A 25,281-nucleotide genomic window follows, 5' to 3' on the forward strand; every position below is an offset into this window, starting at 1 on the left:
TAAGCCACTGTGAAAACACGATGAAAAGTTCTGGTTTATGGGTGGTATATTTGACTTCTACTCGTCAAACACTACCTGAATACCAAAGATTTTTACTGTACCACTAAATAAGAAATTTGAAAAGTCCCACATTTCTACAAGGCGTTTGTTTTTTTCCACCATGTTTGAGTTACTGTGATTGCAATTTGAAGAATAATTCCTGGCTACGGGTGGTATATTTGACTTCTACTCATTTTAGACTACACCTTTACTGAATGCTATGCTTGGTATTCAGCATTAGTGAAGTCTTAGATGAGTAAAAGTAAATTATACAACCCGTAGCCACAAGTTATTCATCAAAGTCTTTTTACAGTAGCTCAAACATAGTGAAAAAAAGCAATCTCCTGGTACAAATGTCGGACATTTATTCTGGAATTACTCTAATTTGGTTTAGTAAAAATGCTTGGTATTCAGCACAAGGGTAGTCTTTGGTGTTTAGAAGTCAAATATACCACCTGTAGCAAGGAATTATTCATCAAAGTATTTAAACAGTAGCTCAAACATGGTGAAATAAGCAATCTCCTAGAACATTCATGGGACTTTTATTTCAGATTACTCTGAATTGGTACAATAAAAATCTTTAATTTTCGGCATAGGTGACGTCTTAGATGAGTAGAAGTGAAATATACCACCTGTAGCCAGGAATTATTCATCGAACTAGTTGTACAGTAGCTGAAACAAAATGTTTTGAGTTCTGATTCCCTAGGAAGAATCGGCCCTACGAGCCGTATCTTTGGTGAATGACACATTACTATTTCCCACAGTAGGCTCTGCTTTCTCTGTGAGTGCGCGAGCAACAGTCCATGGTGTGCAGACATGTCGAGCTGCAAGCAAATGAGAGCGATCAGAGTCAGTGAGTTTGGGGGTCCGTCCGTGCTGAAACTCTGCACAGATGTGCCTGTGCCTCAGCCTGAACACGGACAGGTGAGATAACTTAAGCTACAGTCATGTTTTTATATTACAGCTGAACGGGTGGAGCTGAGCGGAACACTACACAGCTCACGGGTAAAAGTTCAGTTATTATCAAAAACTACCAAACTACTAGTTCTGTTATTCGCTTTCAAATCGCCGCAGGTACTCAGCTAAATGCACATTGACGATGTCTGTCAGTTGGATGGGAAGCTGTACATGCAGGTTTTCCTGCAGTGTCAGCCATACCTCTGAATCAATAACCTCTAACTCTGTGGAATGCCTGACATGAAAAACTGGGCCCTGGGTTACAATCGTACAGTCAATGGTTACAATGAACACTCTTTTTGGCTAACTTCATAACCAGAGTATAATTCTTCTAACCGCTAAAATTTTTGTTAATATTCTGGGACTTAAAGCTTTTTTTCTTCATTTTTTATTTACATAATTTAGTTTTTTTTGTTTTTGTTGCTGTTGTCAATTTCCCTTTATCCATCCTATAAACAAAAAAGTAATCGTTGGTGAAAAGTTATTCTAACAGTTGAAAGTTTACTTGAGAGTTGTTTTTTTTTTCTTAAAGTAAGGTTTGCTTTTCTTCTTATAAAACTCTTTACTTTTTTGTTCTTGGAAAGTTATGGAATGAAAATTAGGAATTACTAAGACCCAGATAAAACTGAATTATAAGCAACCCCTGACAGGCCTCCAGAAAGGAACCAGAAGGACAAAATAAAGACCAAAGAAAAAATTATACCCCTCTTTAAAGTTTATGGACTTAAGGCATCATTGATCTGGGCTCTTACAAATAGCTTCTGAGTAAAATCAGTGACAGTTTTGAGATTTTTTGACTGGAACAGACACTAAGGACACAGTGTAATAGTCTATTAAAGTTAAACTTAGTTAGAATAGAAACGTATTTGTCATTGCAACAAGTCCACCGAAATTGCAAGTCAAAGTTTATGTCAAAGTTAAACAAAGAGAGATGTTTTCAAACAAGTTCATGGTTTGAAGTAAAGGGTATGATTTTACCTGTATATAATAAAATACCTCAAAGAACTTAGGTATATTATAGTTTATCCTCACTGTGAGTTTCCTATTTTCCGCTCTGGTGTTGAGATCAATGAAATGATGAACACACTGATACTGTAACTCACAAAACTTGTGAGGTAAGTGCCGTAAAGATACATGTTGAAGGTTGAATTATACTGATAATGAAGGAGATTTGATGCATTCAATTTAATTTATCTAAGGATGCATTGCCCAAGGGGCGTCGGTGGCGCAGTTGGAGAATGCGCTTGGTCGGTGATCAGAAGGTTGCTGGTTCAAGCCCAGCTCTGTGCGACACATGGCGATGTGTCCTTGGGCAAGACACTTAACCCCTAGTTGCTCCCACTGCTGCGTCAGTGGTGTGTGAATGGGTATGACAGGGTGTGATTGTGTTAGATATACTGATGGATAGCTGTCATAGTAAAGATTGGATCCATCAATGTGTGAATGTGCGAGCGAATGGGTGTGGATGGGTAAGTGTGACCTGTGGTGTACAGCAGCTTTGAGTGGTCCATGACTAGAAAAGCGCTATATAAGCTCAAGTCCATTTACCATTTACCACTATACAGCAGTTAGCCTCAAAGCTATTATTTATGTAATGTGTATGAAAAGGTCTAAGGACTTCAAAGTTGCAGGAAGTTTTATTTTTTTAATTTTCCCTCTGCAAGTGTTTTGTGTAAAATCTTGATTTTATCTCATGATGGATTTCAGCTGCTCCACATCTCTTCTGTGACCTCTCTGTTTGTTGAAGGTGCTGATTCGTGTCCATGCTTGTGGAGTGAATCCTGTTGAAACCTACATCCGGACTGGGACGTTCACCCGTAAACCTGCTCTGCCTTACACTCCAGGCACGGACATGGCGGGAGTCGTGGAGATGGTTGGAGAAGGAGTCAGAACTGTAAAGGTTTGAAGTCAATCTTCACTTACCAAATGAAACTAAAGGAACACTGCGTCACTTTTTCTGCTGTGTGGGCCTGTAACATGCTGATGTTTTTGGAAAGTTTCTTGTGAAAATGTTTTTTGTGTGATTTGGCACTGTATCGATAATGAATGATGGATTGAGTTGAAGGTTAGAGCAGGGGTCAAACACGCAGCCTGGGGCCAAACAGAAATTAGAGGTTATTCTTAATGTTTTGTAAAAAGATACCTTGCTAAATGTGAACATGTGCATGTCTGTGTTCCAGGCAGGGGACCGTGTGTTCACCACCTCCTCAGAGTCTGGAGGTTATGCAGAGTACGCCGTAGCAGCTGAGGACTGTGTGTATAAACTGCCTGATGCTTTGGATTTTGCCCAGGGCGCAGCCATCGGGATCCCTTATTTCACCGCCTACAGAGCTCTGGTTCACAAGTAAGAGCGAGCTGCTGCAGAGCGTGATGTGATTTTCACTAATGTCTGAAAAACTGAAATATGTCTGAACCAATGTGTGTGTAGAGCCCACGTCAAAGCTGGAGAGACCGTCCTCATCCATGGGGCCAGTGGAGGAGTGAGAGCATTAGATTTCAATCTACTCTCTAAACAATCATATCACAAAAGAAGATGATGCTTTCATTTTTGTTCTAATCTCTGTGTGTGTGTGTGTGTGTGTGTGTGTGTGTGTGTGTGTGTGTGTGTGTGTGTGTGTGTGTGTGTGTGTGTGTGTGTGTGTGTGTTTAGGTTGGTGTCCCAGCCTGCCAGTTGTCCCGTGCTCTTGGTCTGAAGGTTTTGGGGACTGCAGGGACACCAGAGGGAATGAAGATAGTTCTCAACAACGGAGCTCACTCTGCCTTTAATCACAGAGAGGGAGGCTACATGGACAAGATCATGGTACACACACACACACACACACACACACACACACACACACACACACACACACACCTCAGGGATACATAGTAAACACAAGACAATTTTCCTGACTCAAGCATATGTTTTTCCTTAAACCATTTTTTGTGTAAACAAATATTTCTTATAAGTGGTGTTTGTTTATCTGTGTGTGTGTCTGTGTGTGTGTGTGTGTGTGTGTGTGTGTGTGTGTGTGTGTGTGTGTGTGTGTGTGTGTGTGTGTGTGTGTGTGTGTGTGTGTGTGTGTGTGTTTTGTTACAGGAGGCCACAGAGGGCAGAGGCGTAGATGTGATTGTAGAGATGCTGTCAAACGTCAACCTGAATAAAGACCTCCAGATGGTGGCTTATGGAGGACGTGTCATAGTAAGAACAGATCTTTCATCCTTCACTCCTGTCATGGTGCTGAAAGCTGATCAAATCTTTTTAAGTTTGACTTTTAAAAATCACCTTTGTTTAAAAAAGATCAAATATCATCTGCTTGTCTTGAATACTGTGCATTTGAACTGGCCCCTCCTCTGACTGCTTTCTTCCTCAAAAGAAGGTACTAAAATGTTTTAAATCAGCTTTGATTGTACCCGTACCTAAAAAAAACAGCCCAAGTTTAGGCCTGTCACGATAACAAAATTATGCTAGCGCTAATTTTCCTAAATATTATTGCAGATAAACAATATTATTGTCATTATTATTTTGATTTTTTATCAATTTTTTCATTGATGTAATTATGATAAATGGGATAATAAAGTGAGTACACCATATCAAAAGCAAGAAACTTTAATTTCTTAAGAGTATTTAACTGTAATTAAAAGGTCAGGATCTTTTCAATAAATTGAATTAAACAAGAAATATAATAAATTGAACAAACAAGAAAGAGAAAAAAACACAATGAAAATGAAATGGACTCTCTTTCAGAAAAAAATACATGTCAATGAAAATAATTTATACTAATCAAAAACAATAAAACATAGACCCTGTCTCTAAAGAAAAAATGAAACTTAAAAAAAAAACAACAACTATAAAACCTATAGCCTGAATAAAAGGGAGTTTATACAGTTCCTGAATTGTTTGTAACATGTACTTTTCCCCAGTCAATCCGTACTGTCTGTCAAACATTTTTAACATTTCTGGCTTTCAACCGTATTGAAGGGCTGCATTTCTTTGGCAATGTAGCTGTCTTTGAGCGCCCACCATTTGGCGCTTTTATTTCTATTTACTTTGCAGACCAAAAGCCTCAGTAAGAGCGGATTGTCAAAGAACAAGGCTCCGCTGCTCCTCCCCTTCTTCTTCTTCGTCGCCACTATTTTCAAAGAAATGCGACATATCAGCTCGTTGGTGTTCATGAGCTCACACTTTTTTCATTCTGATAAAAAACAAAATATTCCCACACTGGGACTGTGACAGGCGGCTTAAGAACCGTATCTTTCGTGCCATCACTCATATTAGCGTGTGTTTCCTCCTTACCCCTCAGGACGCTCGCTTCAGCTCTCTCCATGTGTACGCGCAAGCAGCCCCGTCTTCACCCCAAAGATCACGTTTTTGACAGATGCTCACTCCACTATAAATTCGCTATATCCGCTATAGAACCTATGCACCCCGATGTTAGGAAAGATAGACGTAGTGAGCCATCTTCTCATTCAGCCTCTTTGGTCGAAAGAGAGGAGGAAAACAAACATGCATGCACGTGTCAGTTTATCGAGGCTGGCAAACTTACCGAGGACGTTTTTATTCATTGTTCGGTTAATTGATTTATTGATTATCGTGATAGGCTTACCCAAGTTGTCTGAATGACCACAGGCCTTTCACTATCAGTGATAATGAAAGTTTTTGAACGGCTGGTATGTAATCAACTCAGCAGTGTTCCTCTTGAGCCATATTCGTTTGCATCTATAGGCCTAACTATGGCAAGCTGTTTAAACATTTCAAAGCTAAGTTTGACTATCCAAAATTAACATTGTAGATTGTAGATATTGCAGCTGAACTGGGTGGTGCGCATCACATCAAATATCACTGAAAGTTGGTTTCCATCACTCTCTGAGCTCTATGAGGCCAGGCTGCTAAAGAAAGGCCTGAAGATTTTACAGGACCCCTCCTATCCAGCTAACTGCCTTTTTAGCTTTCTTCTCTCACAGAAAAGACTGAGAAACATCAAAACCAGAGCAAGCAGGTTTAGGGATGGGTACGTTTCACAATTGAACCGATACGGTACCGATGCCTGGTACCTGGCAATCAGTATCGGTGCTCAACGGTACCAATTTCCGGTACTTTTTTGTGTTCATGTGGTAAAAGATGTCAATTTAATAAAAGTTAGTAGACATAAAACCTGAAATTTCTTTAATTTAACATATTTATTCCTCAATATATAACCTTGCAATGCTGTGTTCATGTCCAGCATGGAAAATTACCAACTCTTTCAGTCCCTCAAAGTCACAAGGATGCATTTAGGTTCCTAAACATGGTACCTTTTGGTTTTCCATGAATCGGTACCCGGAACTTTCAACAGAATTTGGTGGGTACCTATAAAAGTACCTAATTCGGTACCCATCCTTAAGCAGGTTCAAAAACCGCACGCATCCTAAAGCCATGTGACTCCTTAACAGTTTAAAGCACTTTTAATATCACTCCAATTCAGCAGTCAAATATATGCTATTATTTTACATTGGAAGTTTGGGACTTTTTCATATGCACAGTACTTGTTTATTTATTTATTTATTTATTTATTTATTTATTTATTTATTTATCTATCTATCTAGGGGCAATTTTATTGTATTTTGCTCCCCCTTAATCTTGCCACAAGCACCCATGTTTATTCCTGTGGTTTTATTTATCACATCTTGTTATATGATCAATTCTACAAAACTATTTTATATAAGAGCAGGAATTTATTTTATATTTAATTTTTAATTGTATTTATTGTTCATGTGTGTTTGAGTGTTGTCAGTGTGTGACGCCCACTGAAACAAATTCCAATTAACAGTGTTGACATGGCGATAAAGTATTGAACCTTGAAAGCTTTCAATCACACACACACACACACACACACACACACATCAAACTTTATCATATTGTTGATCTATTTTCTGTCTTTTTTCTGTTTATGCAAGCTAGTAGCTTATTAACCTAGGATCTATCCCAGAATGCTTTGTGAATATAACCCAAGTTCACCTTCAGAGCAGCTCCTTCTCTTTCATGATCAGTTTGTTGTCATTAGGCATCAGGTGAGATGGCTGTGGCTCAGTGTAGAGTCATCGCCTCTGAATCAGGTTCGATGACAGCTCCTGCAGTCACATTCAAGTGTCCTTGAATGGCACTGAACCCCATATTGCTCCTATTGTTGCTCAGTGGCGTGTGAATAGGTATGAATGGTTAGGTGAAACTGATGGTTCCCTTGAAATCCCTCTACCATCAAGCCCTGTTTCCACAAGCAGCCTGGGTTAGATCAGTACGGGTTGGCTCGATTCACCTTAATCCTGTTTGTGTTTTCACTGCCAACTGTGCCCCCTGGTGGTAGGTCGTGTGCAAGCCGGATGCCAATTGCTGCGTCAGTTATGTAATAAGATGATGCTTTAGCAGTGCAAGCTAGAGCTGAAGAATTTTGGAAAATAATCTAATTGCGATTTTTTTTGGTCCTATATTGCGATTGTGATTTAGCATGCGATTTTTAGGGGGATGTGTGTCTTCTACATTATTCACTTAACACAAGCAATATAACATTCTGTAGTTTGACCAACACAACAAAGGATACTGTCAACTTATAAACAAGTCTTTCCTGTTGGCCAGGCCCACATGTTATGCTGAAATAAGATGAATTGATATGAATAATGTATCTTTAACAATTACAATCACTGTAGAATATTGACTGATTGATTTAACTTCAAGCCTTGAAGACGTGTAATAAAATTATCATTAATTTCCTTAAATAAAATCAGAGAAAGGAACAAAGTCTTGCAGAACAAGAGGCCAGGTATGAACACTAATCTGAAAAATCAATATGAATCCTCTCTTCTATGAATCTCACACTAAATAAAGTGCAGAACTGTAAATAAAAACAAAGTTTTGGCACAACCACTGATATATGTATACTTGTGGATTGCACTTTTTAAATGCACTTTATAAAACTTTTCTTTTTTTTTTTTTCAAATTGCAGCCTTTGCAATTTGAAAATTGCATTGTATTTAAATTGTGATATCGATTTAAATTCGATTAATTGTTCAGCCCTAGTGCAAGCAGTGTACCCCACCAATAAATCCAACGAAGAAGAGAAATGCAACACAGTAAACAAAGAACAACGATGAGAGTTCCCATGTGGCTCTTTGTTGAAAAAGCAAAATCAAGCTTTGTATTAGAGAATGCTTTTTGATGCAAGGAGAAATACAGCAGCTGCTGTCGCACAGTGAGTGACAAATCTTTTGACCAGTCAACGGACTGCAGGGTTATAGCACCACCTTCTGGGATCAGATCGGTTCAGTCTGGCACCCTAAAGCTGGGGTGGATCCAAATAGTCCTTTCTAAGTCTTTTCCTATCCACTTTACCTTAACCCCGATAAAAAACGTCGCAGGGTCAAGGGAAGGAGGGGAAAAGATGAGAGGAAAGGAGAACTGTGGCCAAAGAGGAATTTGACTGTACTGTCACTTTGATGTCATATTTATGACGACAATTACTTGTGACGTAGGTAAGCCATGATGAACTACAATGTTCAGAAAATGAACTACAAGAAGCGCATTTGTCCTCTGCCTTATCTCACAGGGTTGTTTCGTGTCTTCACTGGTTAACATGAACAATCCATGATCAGAGGATTTACCTGTGATGGTGTTTTTTCTTTGGTCATGCAGTGTGTGTTTCCTGCTCACAGCTGTGAGCTTCGTGAGAGCATCTATAAATGTTGACAGTCTGAAGCCTGATAACACAAGAGGACTATCTTGGATAATACAGCAGACTGTCAGAAACACTGCACCCCCTGTTTCATTCACATATATCATTATGAACATTGTTTGAATTTATTATATTTGGAGTATTGTAAAAGTCTTCATTTGTCCTTCTTTTATTGATTTCAATTATTACTTCTATCACTAGTGATTCATTGTTTCAGTTTGGAATTGCAACCAAACGTTTTGGGTTATAAATCTTTTTGACATTCATACATCGTGAACACAATAAACACATTCAGGCAGACACATGATGGGAAATGTTAGAAAAGCAACAGTACTCACATCATTTCTGTCCCCCCCCCATCGTAAGTTTCTGTAAACTTTCAGCAGGAGCTGTATTTATTCACGTCAGGTGCTGCAAGGCATTATGGGGCATTTTCTTCTCCCTTCCTTTTGAAAAGGATGGTACGGTGTTTCCTAAGCTAAAGGAGATATTAAAGGAAGAAACGACCCTCCTTTCCTTAACTTTTGGAGAATTCAAAAAGCATTTATCATGGCCCACGCTTAAATGCTTCTGGGTCATTTCTTCAGTTAGGAAGGTTCTTTATCAAAAAAGGACTGTTCGGGTGCACCCAAAGTGCCCCAAAAAGTGGGACAGCTCGTCTCGGTTAGTAGAGGATTAGTCTCGGCATTAGTCAGTGGAAACTCCACAAAATAAGTACCATACAGAAAAAACCAAACTGAACCGCTTGGTGGAAACGGGGCTTTAGTGTGTGAATGTGGTGTGTTTGAGTGAATGAGACTAGCATGTGTACTACTTGATCTTCTAGTTTTTTACTACTTCTACTTCCACCTCTTCTACTTCTTGTTTTACTACTTTTACTTCTACAGATACTTCTAAGTCTATTTTTACTTCTACTTTTTTTCAGATTGTTTTTATGTCGTTGTTTTCTTAGATTTCACGTCGGCTTTGTTCGCCTGCTTAAAGCAAACTTATTATACAGTGTATGCCTTCAGCATCAGTATTTTAACACATTTGCTGTAAGGAAATGCAGTTTCCCTCTCCATATTTGAATCTTATCTTTCCTTTCAGATTGTCGGCTCCAGAGGCTCCATAGAGATCGACCCCAGACACACCATGATGAAAGAGAGCAGTATCATTGGAGTGGTTCTGTACTTCGCTACACCGGTACGAGGCGGCGCAGGCTGGAGTACATAATATTAGGATGATGAGCTCTCCAGCACAGGCGCTTCTAACAAAATGTTTCTGTAGATTGAATTTATGTTTTGTATTTCATCTCATGATATTGGACTGGCCCATTCCTCAGGAGGAGACCAAGGAGTGTGCAGCGCTGCTGTATGCAGGGATGGAAGCTGGTTGGTTGAATCCAGTCGTTGGTCCCAAATACCCGCTCGAGAAAGCCGCTGAAGCTCACCGTGACATCATCGAGTCTCCTGGGGCTTCTGGGAAGATGATTCTGACCATGTGAAGATGAGACCACACACAGGCAGGTGAAGGAGAAGACTCGTCAGGAAGCAAAGCAAACAGCTGTGGATAACTGAGAATGACCTTTAATTACTGATGCACTTGTTAGACCCCACTCCTGCCACCAGGAGACTAGAATAAACAAAATATGTGACGTGTATGCTTCACATCTTGGTTGAATATAATTCCTGAGAAGGTTTTTAAGAAATCAAAGGCTGAATCATGAGCTCGTCTGAAGCCACAGGATTGTTCTCATATTTTCTTTGATATGAAGAAAACCACGTCACTGTCAGTCTGAAGCTTATGGCAGTTTTTCATATAAGAACAAATTAACATTTCTCCAGTGCCTTCTTCAAAGTTTATGATCAAAATAAAGAATACTTTCAGAAATGACATCACAGACTGATTCTTTATACCCAAACTGAGTCATGCACAACATCTGTGCCTCTCAGGTGACACCTGGCTCTACTGAGCATGCTCCACAGGAGTCAGGTAACTCTAGCTAAGCAGAAACATACACAGTAGCTACCACAGCTCTGTGGCAACGGATACACAGTGAGGATACACCACTGACAGTGACCCAGAGCTATGGATCAATCCTGAGTTATACTACGTGATTGGAGTGTAACACGCCGTCTGCAGGAGGGACCCTGATTCTGTCCTAAAGGTGAGTAAAGAGTCCTCAGGTGATTTTGTTCCAATTCATGTTTCAGGTGTGTGGACTCTCACTCTGAGAGCAGATCACTGGCATTTCAGACAGATCGTTTACTGAGACACATGGTTGGCGGAGAGTCGTGTGAGACCGGTTCACTTGCTATGCAGCAAAAAGACCAAAACCATTAAAGAAACACTGGCAAACAAATTTTTGTGACATGTCCAAAAATTTTATAAAGGAAACAGTTCAAGATGTGAGTAGCATCTAACCAGGAATCTGCTCAGAAACTTGAACAAAGCTCGATAACCTACCAGGTAAATAGCCACTCAGCTTGTTCAAATGTTGAACGAGGTTTTGGATGAGTGGATCACACTGCTTAAGTAACAATGTTGGATGTTCAGAGTCAACGTGTTCAGATTTTTAAACTTCTCCATTTATTCATTCATAAATTGCAAAAATCCCTGAGTCCATCTGTGAACTGATCAAAACCCTCCGTTCTGAATAATAAAAGTAGCTTGAGATCTTCTCAAGATCTTCTTAAAACACCACATTTTGGACCTCTTGACTGGTTCATTTCATTATGGGGAGGGCCATGACAGGCCAATCAGAGGGAGAGGGGTTTGTGGCACAGAAATGAGATGTGCAGAGTCAGTACGAGAATGCACGTAACATATATCCTTCAAGTGAATTTTTAAGACTAAGATTTAATTTTGATAGAAATGAATATATCTTTTGTAAAAATGAAGTGGAAACCACATCATATTTTCTATGAAAGTAAATGTGTTTGAAACTTTTGGTTCCAGATCCAGCTATGGTTGGAGAGAAAAAATATACCAATTAAATTAGAATCACATGTAGATATTTTATATGGAATGATTTTGGAAAACAAATCAGACAACTTGCTGGTTAATGTAATCCTTATATTTGCAAAACATTACATACATAATTCTAAATTTTTCAACTCCCCACCTGCATTTAAAGGTTTTATTAATGAGTTTAAAATGTATTTTAAATCTATAAAACTTATGAAATCGACAAATGCAATAGAGCTTCTAAATCAAATACAAAATTATAATTTAATTGACCCTTGATCGTGAAATAAATAAATGTATTTTTTTCTCTTTAATTTATTTATTTCTTTGTTGACTATACACTGTTCTGTGTCATGTTTGTTTAATGTTACTTTTCCTACTCGACCGAATGAACATAATGTGATTGGATATGAAATGTTATGTGCCTTACAGTTTGTAACTAAAAATATATTAATAAAGAAATTGATTTAAAAAAAAAAAAAAAGACAAAAAAGAAGAACCACGTACACGTGGAACGCACACTAAAAAAAAAAGTAGGAGAACGCGTGTGGGTTTTACAGTTTTAACACTCGTTTCCAAACTGCAGGGGGCGGTGTGTCACGAACGCACGTTTTTTTTCGCTAGCTTATCTTCTCTGTTGAATTTGGCTGCAAGTTTACATCACGAATTGTTTACGGCATGGTTTATCATGGTGATCTGTGTGTGGTGAATCATATAAATGCCTGTTTGTTTTGTACCTCTGACACTGAGACCTCCTGTTTGTCTGTGCATCTCAGTGTGGAAGTTAGAAATTTTCTGTGTTTCTGTTTGAAAAGAACCATGAGAGGGGGAGATGCTGCTGAAATGATGTCATTCGTCCACACAAAGTCACACGGACCTCTCAGAAGCATAAACCAAGCTTTAAAGAGGCTGAAACAAGGGTTTTCCATAACACCAGTGAAAGAAAAATTCGGATTTTTTTCAATGTACCTGCGACTCATATAAAGCTACTACGGGGATACTGAAGGGACAAAATGCAGACCAAAAAAGGCACAACCCTCCTCTTTAGGATACGCCGTGTAACTTTAATTAAATACCAAAAAACAAATGCGCCATGACATTTACTCTAGTTATTTTTCATGTTGCTATGCATGAACATTGGTTTTGGCCAAGTGGCATACTGGAAAATTGAGAAGAGTAAGAGATGAAACTACAAAAATCACAATTAAAATAGCACAAAATCTCCACGAGTCTTGTTAAAATGATGAGATCATCACATAAGGAGCTCATAACTGGTCGAACCTCGAACACCAAGGTCTGCTCATCGCTCCACGCCTGACAGGCCAGTCAGAGAGATGCGGGTTCATGGAACACGGAGCCTTAAGGAGACAGCAGCTAAAACACAGTGATTTAGATGGAGGCTATAAGTTTTTTTTTTTTTTTTAAGTATTATCTTTTAATTAAGTAAAAGTACTGCAGGAGGATGAACAAACCTTTAACAAAAGCTGAATACTTCTACTCATAATTCATTTTGGCCACTAGGTGGTGTCAGTGCCTAGTAGTAGCTGTCAGTAAATGACACATCTACTTTCAGAGGACAGAAATGAAAACTGCCATTCATGTTTTGTTGATTTTTTTTTTCATTTATTGCTCTTATTAAGCTCTATATTTATTTTTTCTTATCCAAGGAGGTGTGAAACACTTTCACCTGAGCTTTACATCACATGCATCTGATTTTGACTAAAAAAGGTAACACAAGGCCAATCAGGACCACAGACCAAATAAAAGGAAACTTAAAACTACAAAGATAAGTTAAAGAACAACAAAATGATGCACACAACATGTATGATTTTGAGTCAGTGCAGTGTCTGTGTTGAATTTAAAGACAAAGTTAAGCAACTCGAATGTCCCTGAGTATTGTGTCAAAAAAAGATGATCACTTTTGTTCTGTGATGATCACATTCTGCTGATCCATCGGGCTTTTATTGTGGGGCATTATTGAAGTGGAGAAACTATCCTTTTCTTAAATGTAAGAGGGCAGCTCAGAGAGGAGAGTCCATTAGGGGAAGAGCTTCAGCAGAAACACGATAGGCTTCTCTCTGCTGCAGCGTTTGGCTTTCATCCATCAGTCAGCGTCCTCTGGGGAGACAACCTCCACCTCACTGTTAGTTTGCCTAGCAACTCCCCAACTTTACAAACAGTGAACAAACATGGCCACTGCTTTGTTGTTGACTGTTGTGTGCTTCGTCCATGGAGCTGTAGTCTCTGGTCGGGCTCCAGAGCCTCACATAAACTGTAGGAGTTCAATTCTCTCTGAAGATTAAAAAAAACAACAACACAAATGTGTATGTGACATTTAACTTCATGGCATCAAAACCTTCCTCTATTTTTTGTTTCTGTCCTGTAAAAGTAACAAATGAACTTTTAGGTGGTCCAGTGTCTTCTTACAGAGCAGATTTAGGTTTTTCTCCATGTGTTTATGTTTTAATAGGTCAAACAGTCAAAGGTCATGACAGTGATGCAGCTCTGGAGAAGATGTCACCTTGTCACCATGTTGCCTCTATCATAACACAACATGACCAGTGAGTACTTTACTGTTTTAAAAAAGCCATCTCTGCAGGATAAAACTTCAGTCCTTTCAGTCCATCAGGTCCTCCTAATCTGACTTCCTCCTCTCTCTGAAATGTGTCTGCAGGTGTTCTGCTGATGTTTCTGCTGTCAGTAATCAGAGCCCTGATTGCGTCTCCTGTCCCATCGTGTCCTGCTTCCTGTGTGGTTTGTTCAGACGAAGCCATTATCTGCCACAGACTGGCTCACATTATCGGTAACCCACACAAACACTCACTCTAACACTCAGGTAGTTTGGAGTTCTTGTGTTTTAGGCTTTGCAGTCCTAAAGGTCCTGTGAGGACTTCCAGTGTGCTTGAAAAAGTCTCACTTTTATATTTTAACTGTTCATAATCCAGGAATTAAACAAGATTATCAACACCAAAATTGTTCATTTTGAAAATGTCACAGTGGTGTAGTTGAGTCAAAGTTTCCCTGGAGCAAGGTTATAATAGTTTTGGATTTGTCATTAGAGTTCAGTTTTAGTTAGTTTTGACATTTTATTTTCCATTAGTTTTAATTAGTTTTAGAGCGGGCATTCTATTTTGTATTTAGTTTTGATTTTTGCAACAAGGCTTAGTTTTAGTTTAGTTTTAGTTTTTTCATACCTAATTAACTCGGTGTAGGATTGAAAAAGGTCAGAGTAAATATTTTGTCATACTGTTTATTTTCCAGTCCAACATAGTGCTCACTGCTCAGTCAATGCAGATACTGAAATGTTGGCTTCTGCCTCAAACACGTGAAAATAATATAAACTTAGTATAAAAAATATAAGCATAAATTATATAAAATAATGTTAACATGAATTGAATAAAAATAATATTAACAGAAATTATATAAAACAATATAATATGAGCTTCAATAAATAAAAACTTGGACTCTGTAACAATTAAACTATTACAGATGCTCTAATTCATTGCTCCACTACGTTTTGTCCCAGCACAGCGCACAGTAAACAAGCTCGTCCCTATACATCACTATGATGGTGCTGTGTGGCACTGACAACTGCCGAAAACTGTGGTAAAATTGGTTGGGAAAATGTGTCGGATTAATTTAAATCTTAAAGGCTATTAATGTTGTCAAAAACTATAACTAAGGACATTTTGTCTTTAATTTTGGTTAGTTTCACTTAGTTTTGTGAACACAAGATACAGTTTTAGTTTAGTATAGTTTACTATTTTAGTTTTTATTAGTTTGAGTTAACTGCAATGTATTTTAAATTTTCGTTTTCGTTTTTAGTTTCGTTAACTATTATAACCTTGCCCTGGAGAACAAGAATCCATTAACAGCACAGAGACTGAAAGAGTCTATGGCACCATGCATTTTCCCGTAATTCTCCCGTATTAAAAAAAAATCTTCTGCCTCGGCTCCTGTCACTAGCCTCGCGAAAAATGCCACCTGCAGTGGCCTAGTGGGCAGTTGTTACGAGGTTAGTGACGACAGCGGGAACAACAAACCCGGAGGAACAGAGGAGAGAGATCGATGAATGTCAGGAGGAGGGAGAAGGCATTCTTGCCAAAAAAAAACAACAAAGAAGTCCTTGAAAATCTTGAAAAATAGGACAGTGAATTTTCTTTCCTAAAGGGGAGAAGGATGGGGCACAGTCATGCGTTCTGTAAGATTTGTAACTGCGACTTGTAATGTGTTGACTTGTGAATGGACTGAAAATGTGTAAAATAAATAAATGTGCTTCATATACTCTTTTGTTTTTCATCCAGGCTTTATTTTAATGTAGGAATATTCACAGCATTTTAATGTCAACAAACGAAGGGCTTTCAGATTCTGATCACCTAACTAGTTAGTGAGCAGTTGACAAGTTGTTTTTTAGATATCTTGTACTCCTGTCTTAAAAAGTAAGGGATACTGGAGCTTGGTTGGGGTTGTGGGACAGCTCACAGCAAGCGCTGGAAAATTTCCCTTATTTTCAAATCCAAAACTTGACAGGTATGTTCCTGACTACAAGCCTTCTGGTTTCTTAACTAACAGGCCTCCTGATTATCTGATTAATGAACCCTCTGATTAATCGACCCTCTGACTTATTGGCATTCTGATTTTCTGACTGACAGGCTTCCTGACCATAATGTGGGCTCAGGATAAAATACGGGTTCATCTTATTATCATTATTGTGCTGATATTCATTCCAACCCGCATGCAGCAGTTTTTCTGCAGTGGTCTTGAGAGTTTATCGATAAGATGAAGAGTGAGGTTAACTTCCAGACGTTCAGACTCTGTATTTACCAAAATGAAAGACTTTCTCTATGTATTGTATTATTAGTTGTGTGTCTGTGTTTTTGACCAGTTGCTCCTGAGACAACCCAGGCTCTGCTGCTGACTGAGGGCTCCATCTCCACCGTGCAGTTTGTGTCTCTGTCTGACTTTAGCAACATCACCATCATAGGTCAGCCACTTCCTGAGTGTGTGTACAGAAAAGGCAGAAAGAGAAGGGAATCTCTGAGTATGTCTCTTTATCATTCAGGTCTGAGTAACAACCACATCTCAGTGCTAGGGGACCGGTCCTTTAGAAAACTGCCCGTCCTTCACACCTTACTCCTGGACCACAACCTCCTGACCAGCCAGGCCCTGCAAGAGGGAGCTCTGACCGACCTGGCCCAGCTTAAGGTTCTTGCTCTGGGTCACAACCTCATCAGCATGGTGGGTGGCTCTGCTGCAGGGAGACATGTCAGAAAGGGAATCTGAGTTTGATCTCTTTTAGCTGGCTGTTGTAATATTTTTATATGAAGAGTTTAAAGAATCCAGTAGTTAAGCTGTTAAAAGAGTGTAGAGGTTTGAACATATAGTTTGACGTGCTCCCTCTGTGCTTAGATAAATACACCTCCATGGAACAGTCTGACTGAATGATGCCTTGTCTTCATGAACAGATTGAAGGCAGCTGGTTCACAGGTAGCAAGGCCCTGAGGAGCCTGAAACTGGAGGGAAACCTGCTCACCAGTATTCAGACTAGATCCTTCCCTGTGAAGGACCTTGCAGACCTGGAGAGTCTGGATCTGTCAGATAACCTGATACATCACCTGGAGAGTAACAGGTAGTCACATATTCAAAAAAAACATTTGAAAACACTGTAGAAACTGAGCTTTAAGCTGGTGTTTACATTTCTGTTTTAAGGAGGGTGATGTCTTATTAGAATTAATGTAAGCCACATTCACCTGATAAGTCATTTAGGAGGTCTTTTTTACTGTTTATCATCAATTCAAGCATTATTTTGTCCTTTTATGTCTTGCAATAAAACATTTTCTAGACTTGTTGGCGAATGTGGCTCATATTATGTCTAATATACAATTTGCACCAAAAATAAAGCATCAACACTTGCCTAGATTTTTCTTCCATCTCCCCTTAAAACAGTCCAGCTGCAGACCTCCACTCTCAGCTGACTGTCCTACAGGCTCCACTCTGAGATCCCCTCCACCGTTAGAAGGAAGTGACATCAGGATATGAAGTAGAAAATACAGAACAAAATCTTGAGCACTGCCATCAAAGTTACATTGGGTAGACACTTCCAGTTTCTACTATTTGATAACCATGGTTAACCTGATTCATTGATCGAGTAATAAAGTATAAAACGCTCGTCATCAATAACATAACATGAGTCAGTGGACACCAGTGGACACATGAGTCAGTGGAGCCCTAAATGTCAAAATACTAACAGGCAAATGTTGAGATGAGAAAAGAAAAGTCATGTGCAGGCTCACTATTGACTTCATAACTACAGCTTGAATCATTGTGGCTCAGGCTCTGTGGTAGAGTAGTCGCCTCTCAATCGGAAGGTCGAGGGTATGATTCCAGCTCCTGCAGTCAAATGCCGAAGTGTCCTTGAGCAAGACACTGAACCCCAAATTGCTCCCACTGTTGGTCAGTGGTGTGTGGATGGTGTGAAAACTGATCCACCTTCAGTGTGTGAATGTGTTGTGTATGGGTGAATGAAGACTAGCAGTGTAAAGCACTTTGAGTGGTCTGAGAGACTAGAAAAGTGCTGTATAAGTCTATTTACCATGGTCCATTTACCATTGCTGTAACCACTTCGAGACATGAGATGGCTTACAGTCAACAACATACCACACAACAACATATCACCATATGACGTGTTTTTTAATGTTTTTTTTTTTAAATTGAAATATTCAGATCCATGGAAAAACTTCATGTTTATTTAGTTTTAAACTCAATAAAAAGCTGTTTAATATATTTTTGTTGTTTTTTTAACTTCACATTCTGATTCCTTCTTACAGTGGGGGAGATCTCTGAGTGGAGGTCTGCAGCTGGACCCCATCAGTCCGTTTTTAATTTATTTTGGGCCACTCATCAATTACACACATTACACAGACATGTTGACATGTACTTTTTCCATTGTGGGGTCCTGTGGAAACACTGCAGTGTAAGCTGATGGCCTCTGTGGCCTTCGTGTAGATCTAAAGGTCTTTTTATGGGTAACATTTAAAAAAAGAAAATTCTGAGAATGCTGCTGGCTGCTACACACTGTGCCTCCAAACTTATCTTAAAGGTTTTCCTCTTCCATCTTACATTTTTTTAGATAATGCTGCAGTTTGCATCCTCGTTGAAGTTTTTATTTATTTCCAGTATTATTGCTATAGTTTTCTATTGTAAAAGACACAGAAGAGGTTCAGCCACACCAACATGAAGCATTCACTGTGATTCTGTCTCTCTGAGTTTTAGTTTTGATGGGTTGGTGAACCTGCACACGCTGGACCTGTCCAGAAACCGCCTGAGTTCAGCTCCTGTCGAGGCCTTTTCCTACCTCAGCTGGCTGACAAACCTCAACCTGGACCTGAACTCGTGGAACTGCTCCTGTCAGCTGCTAGAGATGGCTGCCTTCCTCGCCAGTTTCATGCAACAACCTGACAAGGTAAAAAGATATACTCCAATATGTATACATTTCCACAACAACCTCACTTGTTTCAGGAATTTACACTCACCAGCCAATTTATCAGGCACACCTGTCCAACTGCTCGTTAACGCAAATTCCTAATCAGCCAATCACATTGCAGCAACGGAATACATTTATTCATGTAAATATGGTCAAGAGGATCTGCTGCTGTTCAAACTGAGCATCAGAATGGGGAAGAAGGTGATTTAAGTGACTTTGAACGTGGCATGGTTGTTGGTGCCAGATGGACTGGTCTGAGTATCTCAGAAACTGCTGATCTACTGGGATTTTAACCCACAACCATCTAGGGTTTACAGAGAATGGTTTCTTCAACATGACAATGAGTTCCCTGTACTCAAATATCCTCCACAGTCCCCAGATCTCAATCCAATAGAGAATTTGAGATGTGGGGGGACAGGAGATTCTCATCATGGATGTTCAGCCCTCAAATCTGTAGCAACTGTGTGATGCTATCACGCAATATGGACCAAACTCTCTGAGGAATGTTTCCAGTACCTTGTTGAATCTATGCCATGAAGGATTAAGGAAGTTCTGAAGGCAAAAGGGGGTCCAACCTGGTACTAGCAAGGTGTACCTAATAACATGGTCAGTGAGTGTAAGTTCTTGAGCATATCTTTGGGTATTTGTGTTGACTTAAGCTCCCTCTGACGGCCAAGCAGTATACTTCATCATTTTGCTGATCTTCTGACCGGGTCTTTTCTTCTGACCCCTGTCTGATGAGAACATTATTAAAGACTTTAAAAACAGTCCATGGTAATAACCAGAGTTGTCACTGATGGTCTCAGGTCACTGTTGATATGAGTCAGTTTTTATCACCAGTTAAAAACTTTAAAGAAGAAAGCTGTGTCTCCACTAGGTGTCTCAAACACTCCCCCCTGCTGCTTTCAGACACTATACAATGGTCGTAGGATGGTGTGTGTGAGCGCTGACAACCCGGCTGTGACCACAGTCCTGGAGCTGACTGAGGCCAACTGCGTCCCATCTAATCAGAACATCACAGTGTACATAGAGACCAGAGGAGCGGTGACCCCTCAGCTGTATGCTCGAGACCTGGCCATCACTGCGGTCATCTGTTTCATCGGTAAGAAAGATGAAGAAAACAGGGGAAGGAAACATCTTCATTCGTTCCATTTAGCTGTTTTAAAGATAAATATATGTCAGCAATGTTTTTTACATTAATTTATCTAAGGGCGTTTTTTGGTGGCTCTTCAAGCTACTGTTCCAATTTGTTAAATTGAACACGAAAAGTAATGAAATGTGTGTTTGGCAGATTATTTCTTTGTTGTAACAATGTCTCAGTCATTAAAACCACCATAAAGTCTGTTCATTTCTCTTTTAAATGAAGCCACATTTGTTAGAAACATGCATTTTGGGATGAGCAGCAGAGCCAGTGCCTGGTGGTACCAGGAGCTCAAAACAAGTGTCCACAGAATAATCTGTTGGCATTGGAAGAGATTCCCTCAGCTGTATCTTAAAGTGATACTCCAGGATGGAACAAGTTGGGTTCTATCACCAGGTTTAGGGCAGAAATTACCCCTACAGCAGTGTTTTTGTGCAGCAGAAGCCCAGAGCGCTCGCACCAAACACCCCCTCCCTGCTCCTCTGCCAGTTTCCTCTGCACCGAAAACACAAATAAACGGACTCCCACCGAAAAAATCTGATATCGGTTTGCATTCACGCTTAATTTAGGGAATTTTCATCGCATTACTTTCACACAAAAACACCGCTAAATAAGGCTCTTGTTCTCATCGTGTCTCTTCGTCCTGGCAGACTACCTGCGTTTGTTTATATCTGGCACGCCGCGCGCGGACTGATACACTAAGCGGCGAGCGCCTTGTAGCCAGCTGTGGCTCTGCAGCGGAGGTAGCGATGTTTTACGACACGACGCGCTGAAAATTCAGATATCAGATTTTTTGGGTGGGAGTCCGTTTATTTGTGTTTTTGGTCAAGTAAAATATGGCCCCGTCTGAGTGCAGAGGAAACCGGCAGAGGAGCAGGGAGGGGGTGTTTGGTGCGAGCGCTCTGGGCTTCTGCTGCACAAAAACACTGCTGTAGGGGTAATTTCTGCCCTTAACCTTGTGATAGGACCCAACTTGTTCCATCCCAGAGTATCACTTTAAACAGGTGTTTCCTCAAGTTTAAGTTCTCATATCTATATGGGATAGTACAGATGTGCTTCTTCTGTGAAAGTGTGTCTATTTTCACTGCAAAAATCCAAATCATGACACGTGGGAAACAGTACATGTTAAAATGCTGCTCAGCTGTAACATTTTATAGATGAATAGAAATATAATGAAGATCTTAGTCTGTTAAATCTGGTCTGTTGTGCTTCAGGTGGTGTTGGTCTGACCCTGCTGGGAGTCCTGATCTACTCTCAAGTCCAGTGGAGGAGAAAAGCGAGAGCAGCTAAAAAACAGAAAGAGGAAGAAGAGGGAAGAAGCGCAGTCAGAATTCACTGTGTCAATCACATTGATGTTCATAAAAAGAGGAGAGACAAGCTGTGGGAGAGAGAGGACATGGTGTTTGACACAAGGGGTGATGGTCACCTCAAGTCCAGAGATGAAGACCACAGCGGTCCCTTTAGGTGTCCAGACTGTAATGGTAAAGACCAAAGAGGAGCGGACCTGATGAGATGGAGGAACGATGGTGAGGTGGAGCCCTGTGAAGACAGAGAGAAGACGAGAATGAGGGGGATGAAAGAGGAAGAGAGACTGTTTGGAAACCAGCAGGGGGTCTTCAGGAGGGACAGAGCCTTTTCTCACAGCAACACAAACTCTTCCTCTCATCCTCGAAAAGAAACGCTCAGTCACAGAGCAGAGACAGAGGCAGGAAGGAGCTGGAGGCTGAACGAGAGTTTGCTCTGTGAGAGCTGCCACAGGACGTACCGAGGAGCAGAGCAGAGACCAGGGAGAAGTCACGGGAACACCAGAGAGTCCGCTCCCTTCACTGGGCTCTCCTCTCAGCACAGACACACCGACAGGTCCAGAAACCTGAACCACAACCCCTCTGACATCACCAAGAACCCGGACTCAGGAAGAGAAACTAGAAATGTGACCTTTGACCTGCGAAGAGGCAGTCAGGTGAAGCAGGAGGAGGGAGAGGAGAGAGGAAGGAGACATAAAGCCAAAGTCCAGTCCAGTAAGACATTGAGGGTTAAGCTAAACCTAAACCCACTTCGAAAAAGTAAAGTCCATCCTAAGAGGAAGTCTGAGCTGAACATAGAGAAGAGCTGCTCAAAGAAGACGACAGAGAAAAGAGATGAGGACGAGGACAGACAAGAGAGGAAGAAGAAGAAATCCTCTAAAGCTAAAGGATCAGTTGAGGAGGAGGAGGACGAAGAAGAAAGAGGAAAGACCAAAACGTTGAGCAAGCAGAAAAAAGATCCTTTCAAAAAAGGAGAAGGCAATAATAAAGACACAGAGACTGAACACTCTGAAGAGCAGCCAGCCTCATCTTCCTCAGCAGCTCAGGGACCGAGCTCTCAGGGTGGAGGAGTTCAGTACCAGGGAGCTGGACTGGTTCAACAGCCCTTCTCTCTTTCTGCAGCCAGCAGGAATCAAACCACTAACCTCCCTCTGCTCAGCTCTCAGCTGACAGGCAGCAGCCTCTCTCTTCAGGGAGGACACCTTCTGTTCCCCAGTGGGCCTGGGATGACTCCAGGTGGAGCTCCAGACAGCCTCACCAGGCCAATGGGAGCAAGTGTGGTGTCTCCTGCGGTCTCTCTTCAGGCTCACTCAGTGCACACCTTTCCTCCTCAGACCCCCCAGCCTGCAGCACTGGCCCCAAGCTTTGGAGCAAACCCAGCTGTCACTCCTGCACAGATGCAGGCCTTTATGCAACCCCGTGTCAACTCTGCTCTTGTAGCAGGACTGAAACCAGACCCAGGTCCTCAGATTAGTGAAGCACACCCACTGCCCCCTGAGTCCCAAGCATCTCAGAGCACCACTCCTCAGACCCAGGTCCCTCCAGGTGTTGGTGGTCCACCAGGGCTAAACCTTCAGCCTCCTGGTCCAGGGACCACAGTGGAGGATTTATCAAACAATCAAGGTCAGACAGTTTCTGTGCAGATACCTGCTGGACTCTCAGGGGAGGGTTTGTCTGTGAATGAAGGGCTTGCTGCGGGGCCGTCAGGAGATGTAGCTGTACCAGGTGTGAGTGCACCCACTGTGTCCACACAGAGTGTTTCCTCCACGGGGGACACTCTACTGCAGCAGGAGTATCTATCAGAGGAGGGAGGATCCTCCCCCAGGAGGAAACTGAGACTGGTTCTTCCTGAGAAGACGTCCGGACGACCTCCCACTGCACTGGAGCGGAAAATACGCTGATGTTGTTAATGAATCATTGTAGGGTCATACCTTAGATTTAGAAATGAGATTCACATCAGAAATACTGTACATGAGCCGTGTTATTTATACTGAAGGTTCTACAGTATCTGCAGACAGAGAGAATGAGGGTGTGAATCTGGAAAGTATTCACATTCTTTGCTCAACACTCTGTTGATTCACTTTCATCAGCAATCACAGACTCAAGTCTTTTTGAACATGAAGGCTCACCTATCTTGGGCAGTTTGACCCATTCCTCTTTGCAGCACCTCTCAAGCTCCATCAGGTTGGATGGATGATCGTTCCAAGTCTGGGCTCTGGCTGGGCGTCTCGAGGACCTTCACAGAGTCATCCTGAAGCCACTTCTTAAATATCTTGGCTGTGGTCTTAGGGTCATTGTCTTGCTGAAAGATGAACTGTCGCCCCAGTCTGGGGTCCAAAGCACTCTGGAGCAGGTTTTCATCCTGGGTGTCTCTGTACATATGATGAGTGGTACCTGGTTTCCTCCAAACATGACCTCTGACATTCATGCCAAAGATTTCAGTCTATAGAACTTTCTGGTCTGAGAGTCCCTCAGAGGCCTTTTGATTAACTCCAGGTGGGCTGCCATGTGCCTTTTGCTAAAGTGGCTTCAGTCTGACCACTCTACCACACAGGCCTGATTGGTGGATTGCTGCAGAGATGGTTTTCCTTCTGGAAGGCTCTCCTATCTCCACAGAGGGCAGCTGAAGCTCTGACAGAGTGACCGTCAGGTTCTTGGTCTCCTCTCTGGCTAAGGCCCTTCTCCCCAGATTGCTCAGTTAAGGCAGGAGTCCAGCACTAGGAAGCGTCCAGGTTGTTCTGAACTTCTTTCATTTACAGATGATGGAGTCCACTGGGCTCATTGGGACCTTCAAAGCAGCAGAAATATTTCTGGACCCTTCCTCAGATTTGTGACTGGAGACAATCCTGTCTCTGAGGTCTACAGACAGTTCTTTTGACTTCCTGCTTGGTTTGTGCTCTGACATGCACTGTCACCTGTAGGACCTTATACAGACAGGTGTGTGCCTGCATCCAATCAACTGAATTTACCACAGGTAGACTCCAGTGAAGCTGTATCTCAAGGATGATCAGTGGCAACAGGAAACCTGAGCGAATTTAGAGCATCTGGCCAAGGCTGTGAATACTTATATACATGTGATTTCTTTTTTCTTTATTTTCAATAAATGTACAAAATTTTTATGTAGTCATTACAGCGTGTTGTGTGAAGAATTTTGATCAAAAAAATGAATTTATTCCATGTTGGAATGAGGCTGTAACATAAGAAAATCTGGAAAAAGTTGAAGCTGTGAATACTTTCTGGATACACTGTAGGTAGATGGAGGGGCCTATAGTGACATCACATCAAGTGCAATGAACCTGTCTGCCAATCTTTCTTTGCACAATCTTAATTAATAAATAAAAACAATGCATTGAAGTAATACTCCAGGATGGAACAAGTTGGGTCCTTTAACAAGGTTTAGGGCAGAAATGACCCCTACAGCAGTTTTTTTGTGCAGCAGAAGCCCAGAGCGCTCACACCAAACACCCCCTCCCTGCTCCTCTGCCGGTTTCCTCTGCACTCAGACGGGGCCATATTTTTGACCAAAAACACAAATAAACAGACTCCCACTAAAAAAATCTGATATCAGTCTGCATTCACGCTTTATTTAGAGAATTTTCAGCACGTTGCTTTCACACATGACCGGGCTGTGATGTGTCCTTGAGGACGCTGTGACACAGAGACCATCCTCCTGAACAGGGAACACACCAACCTGCAGTGACTCTGAACTGTAAGCTGATCGTA

General features: G+C 41.1%; 2 protein-coding genes across 2 annotated transcripts; both read left to right on the forward strand.

Moving 5' to 3' along the window:
• The first annotated feature begins 805 nt into the window (after positions 1 to 805).
• On the forward strand, positions 806 to 10,501 carry cryz (crystallin, zeta (quinone reductase)). Its single transcript, XM_074689015.1, has 8 exons — positions 806 to 963; positions 2,744 to 2,896; positions 3,177 to 3,340; positions 3,425 to 3,476; positions 3,647 to 3,796; positions 4,076 to 4,177; positions 9,771 to 9,866; positions 10,006 to 10,501. The coding sequence occupies exons 1-8, from the start codon at positions 856 to 858 to the stop codon at positions 10,165 to 10,167; spliced, it is 987 nt and encodes a 328-aa protein (XP_074545116.1). The 5' UTR covers positions 806 to 855; the 3' UTR covers positions 10,168 to 10,501.
• A 3,619-nt stretch (positions 10,502 to 14,120) lies between these two features.
• On the forward strand, positions 14,121 to 23,459 carry lrrc53 (leucine rich repeat containing 53). The gene is made up of 8 exons (XM_074689578.1): positions 14,121 to 14,191; positions 14,305 to 14,433; positions 16,516 to 16,614; positions 16,693 to 16,868; positions 17,096 to 17,259; positions 18,903 to 19,092; positions 20,023 to 20,215; positions 21,469 to 23,459. The coding sequence occupies exons 1-8, from the start codon at positions 14,185 to 14,187 to the stop codon at positions 23,457 to 23,459; spliced, it is 2,949 nt and encodes a 982-aa protein (XP_074545679.1). The 5' UTR covers positions 14,121 to 14,184.
• The last annotated feature ends 1,822 nt before the right edge of the window (positions 23,460 to 25,281 follow it).

The sequence above is a fragment of the Halichoeres trimaculatus genome, unplaced genomic scaffold, assembly GCF_033239565.1.
Source record: "Halichoeres trimaculatus isolate MK-OKI-2021-1 unplaced genomic scaffold, fHalTri1.1 fHalTri1_scaffold_15, whole genome shotgun sequence".
Lineage (NCBI taxonomy): Eukaryota > Metazoa > Chordata > Actinopteri > Labriformes > Labridae > Halichoeres > Halichoeres trimaculatus.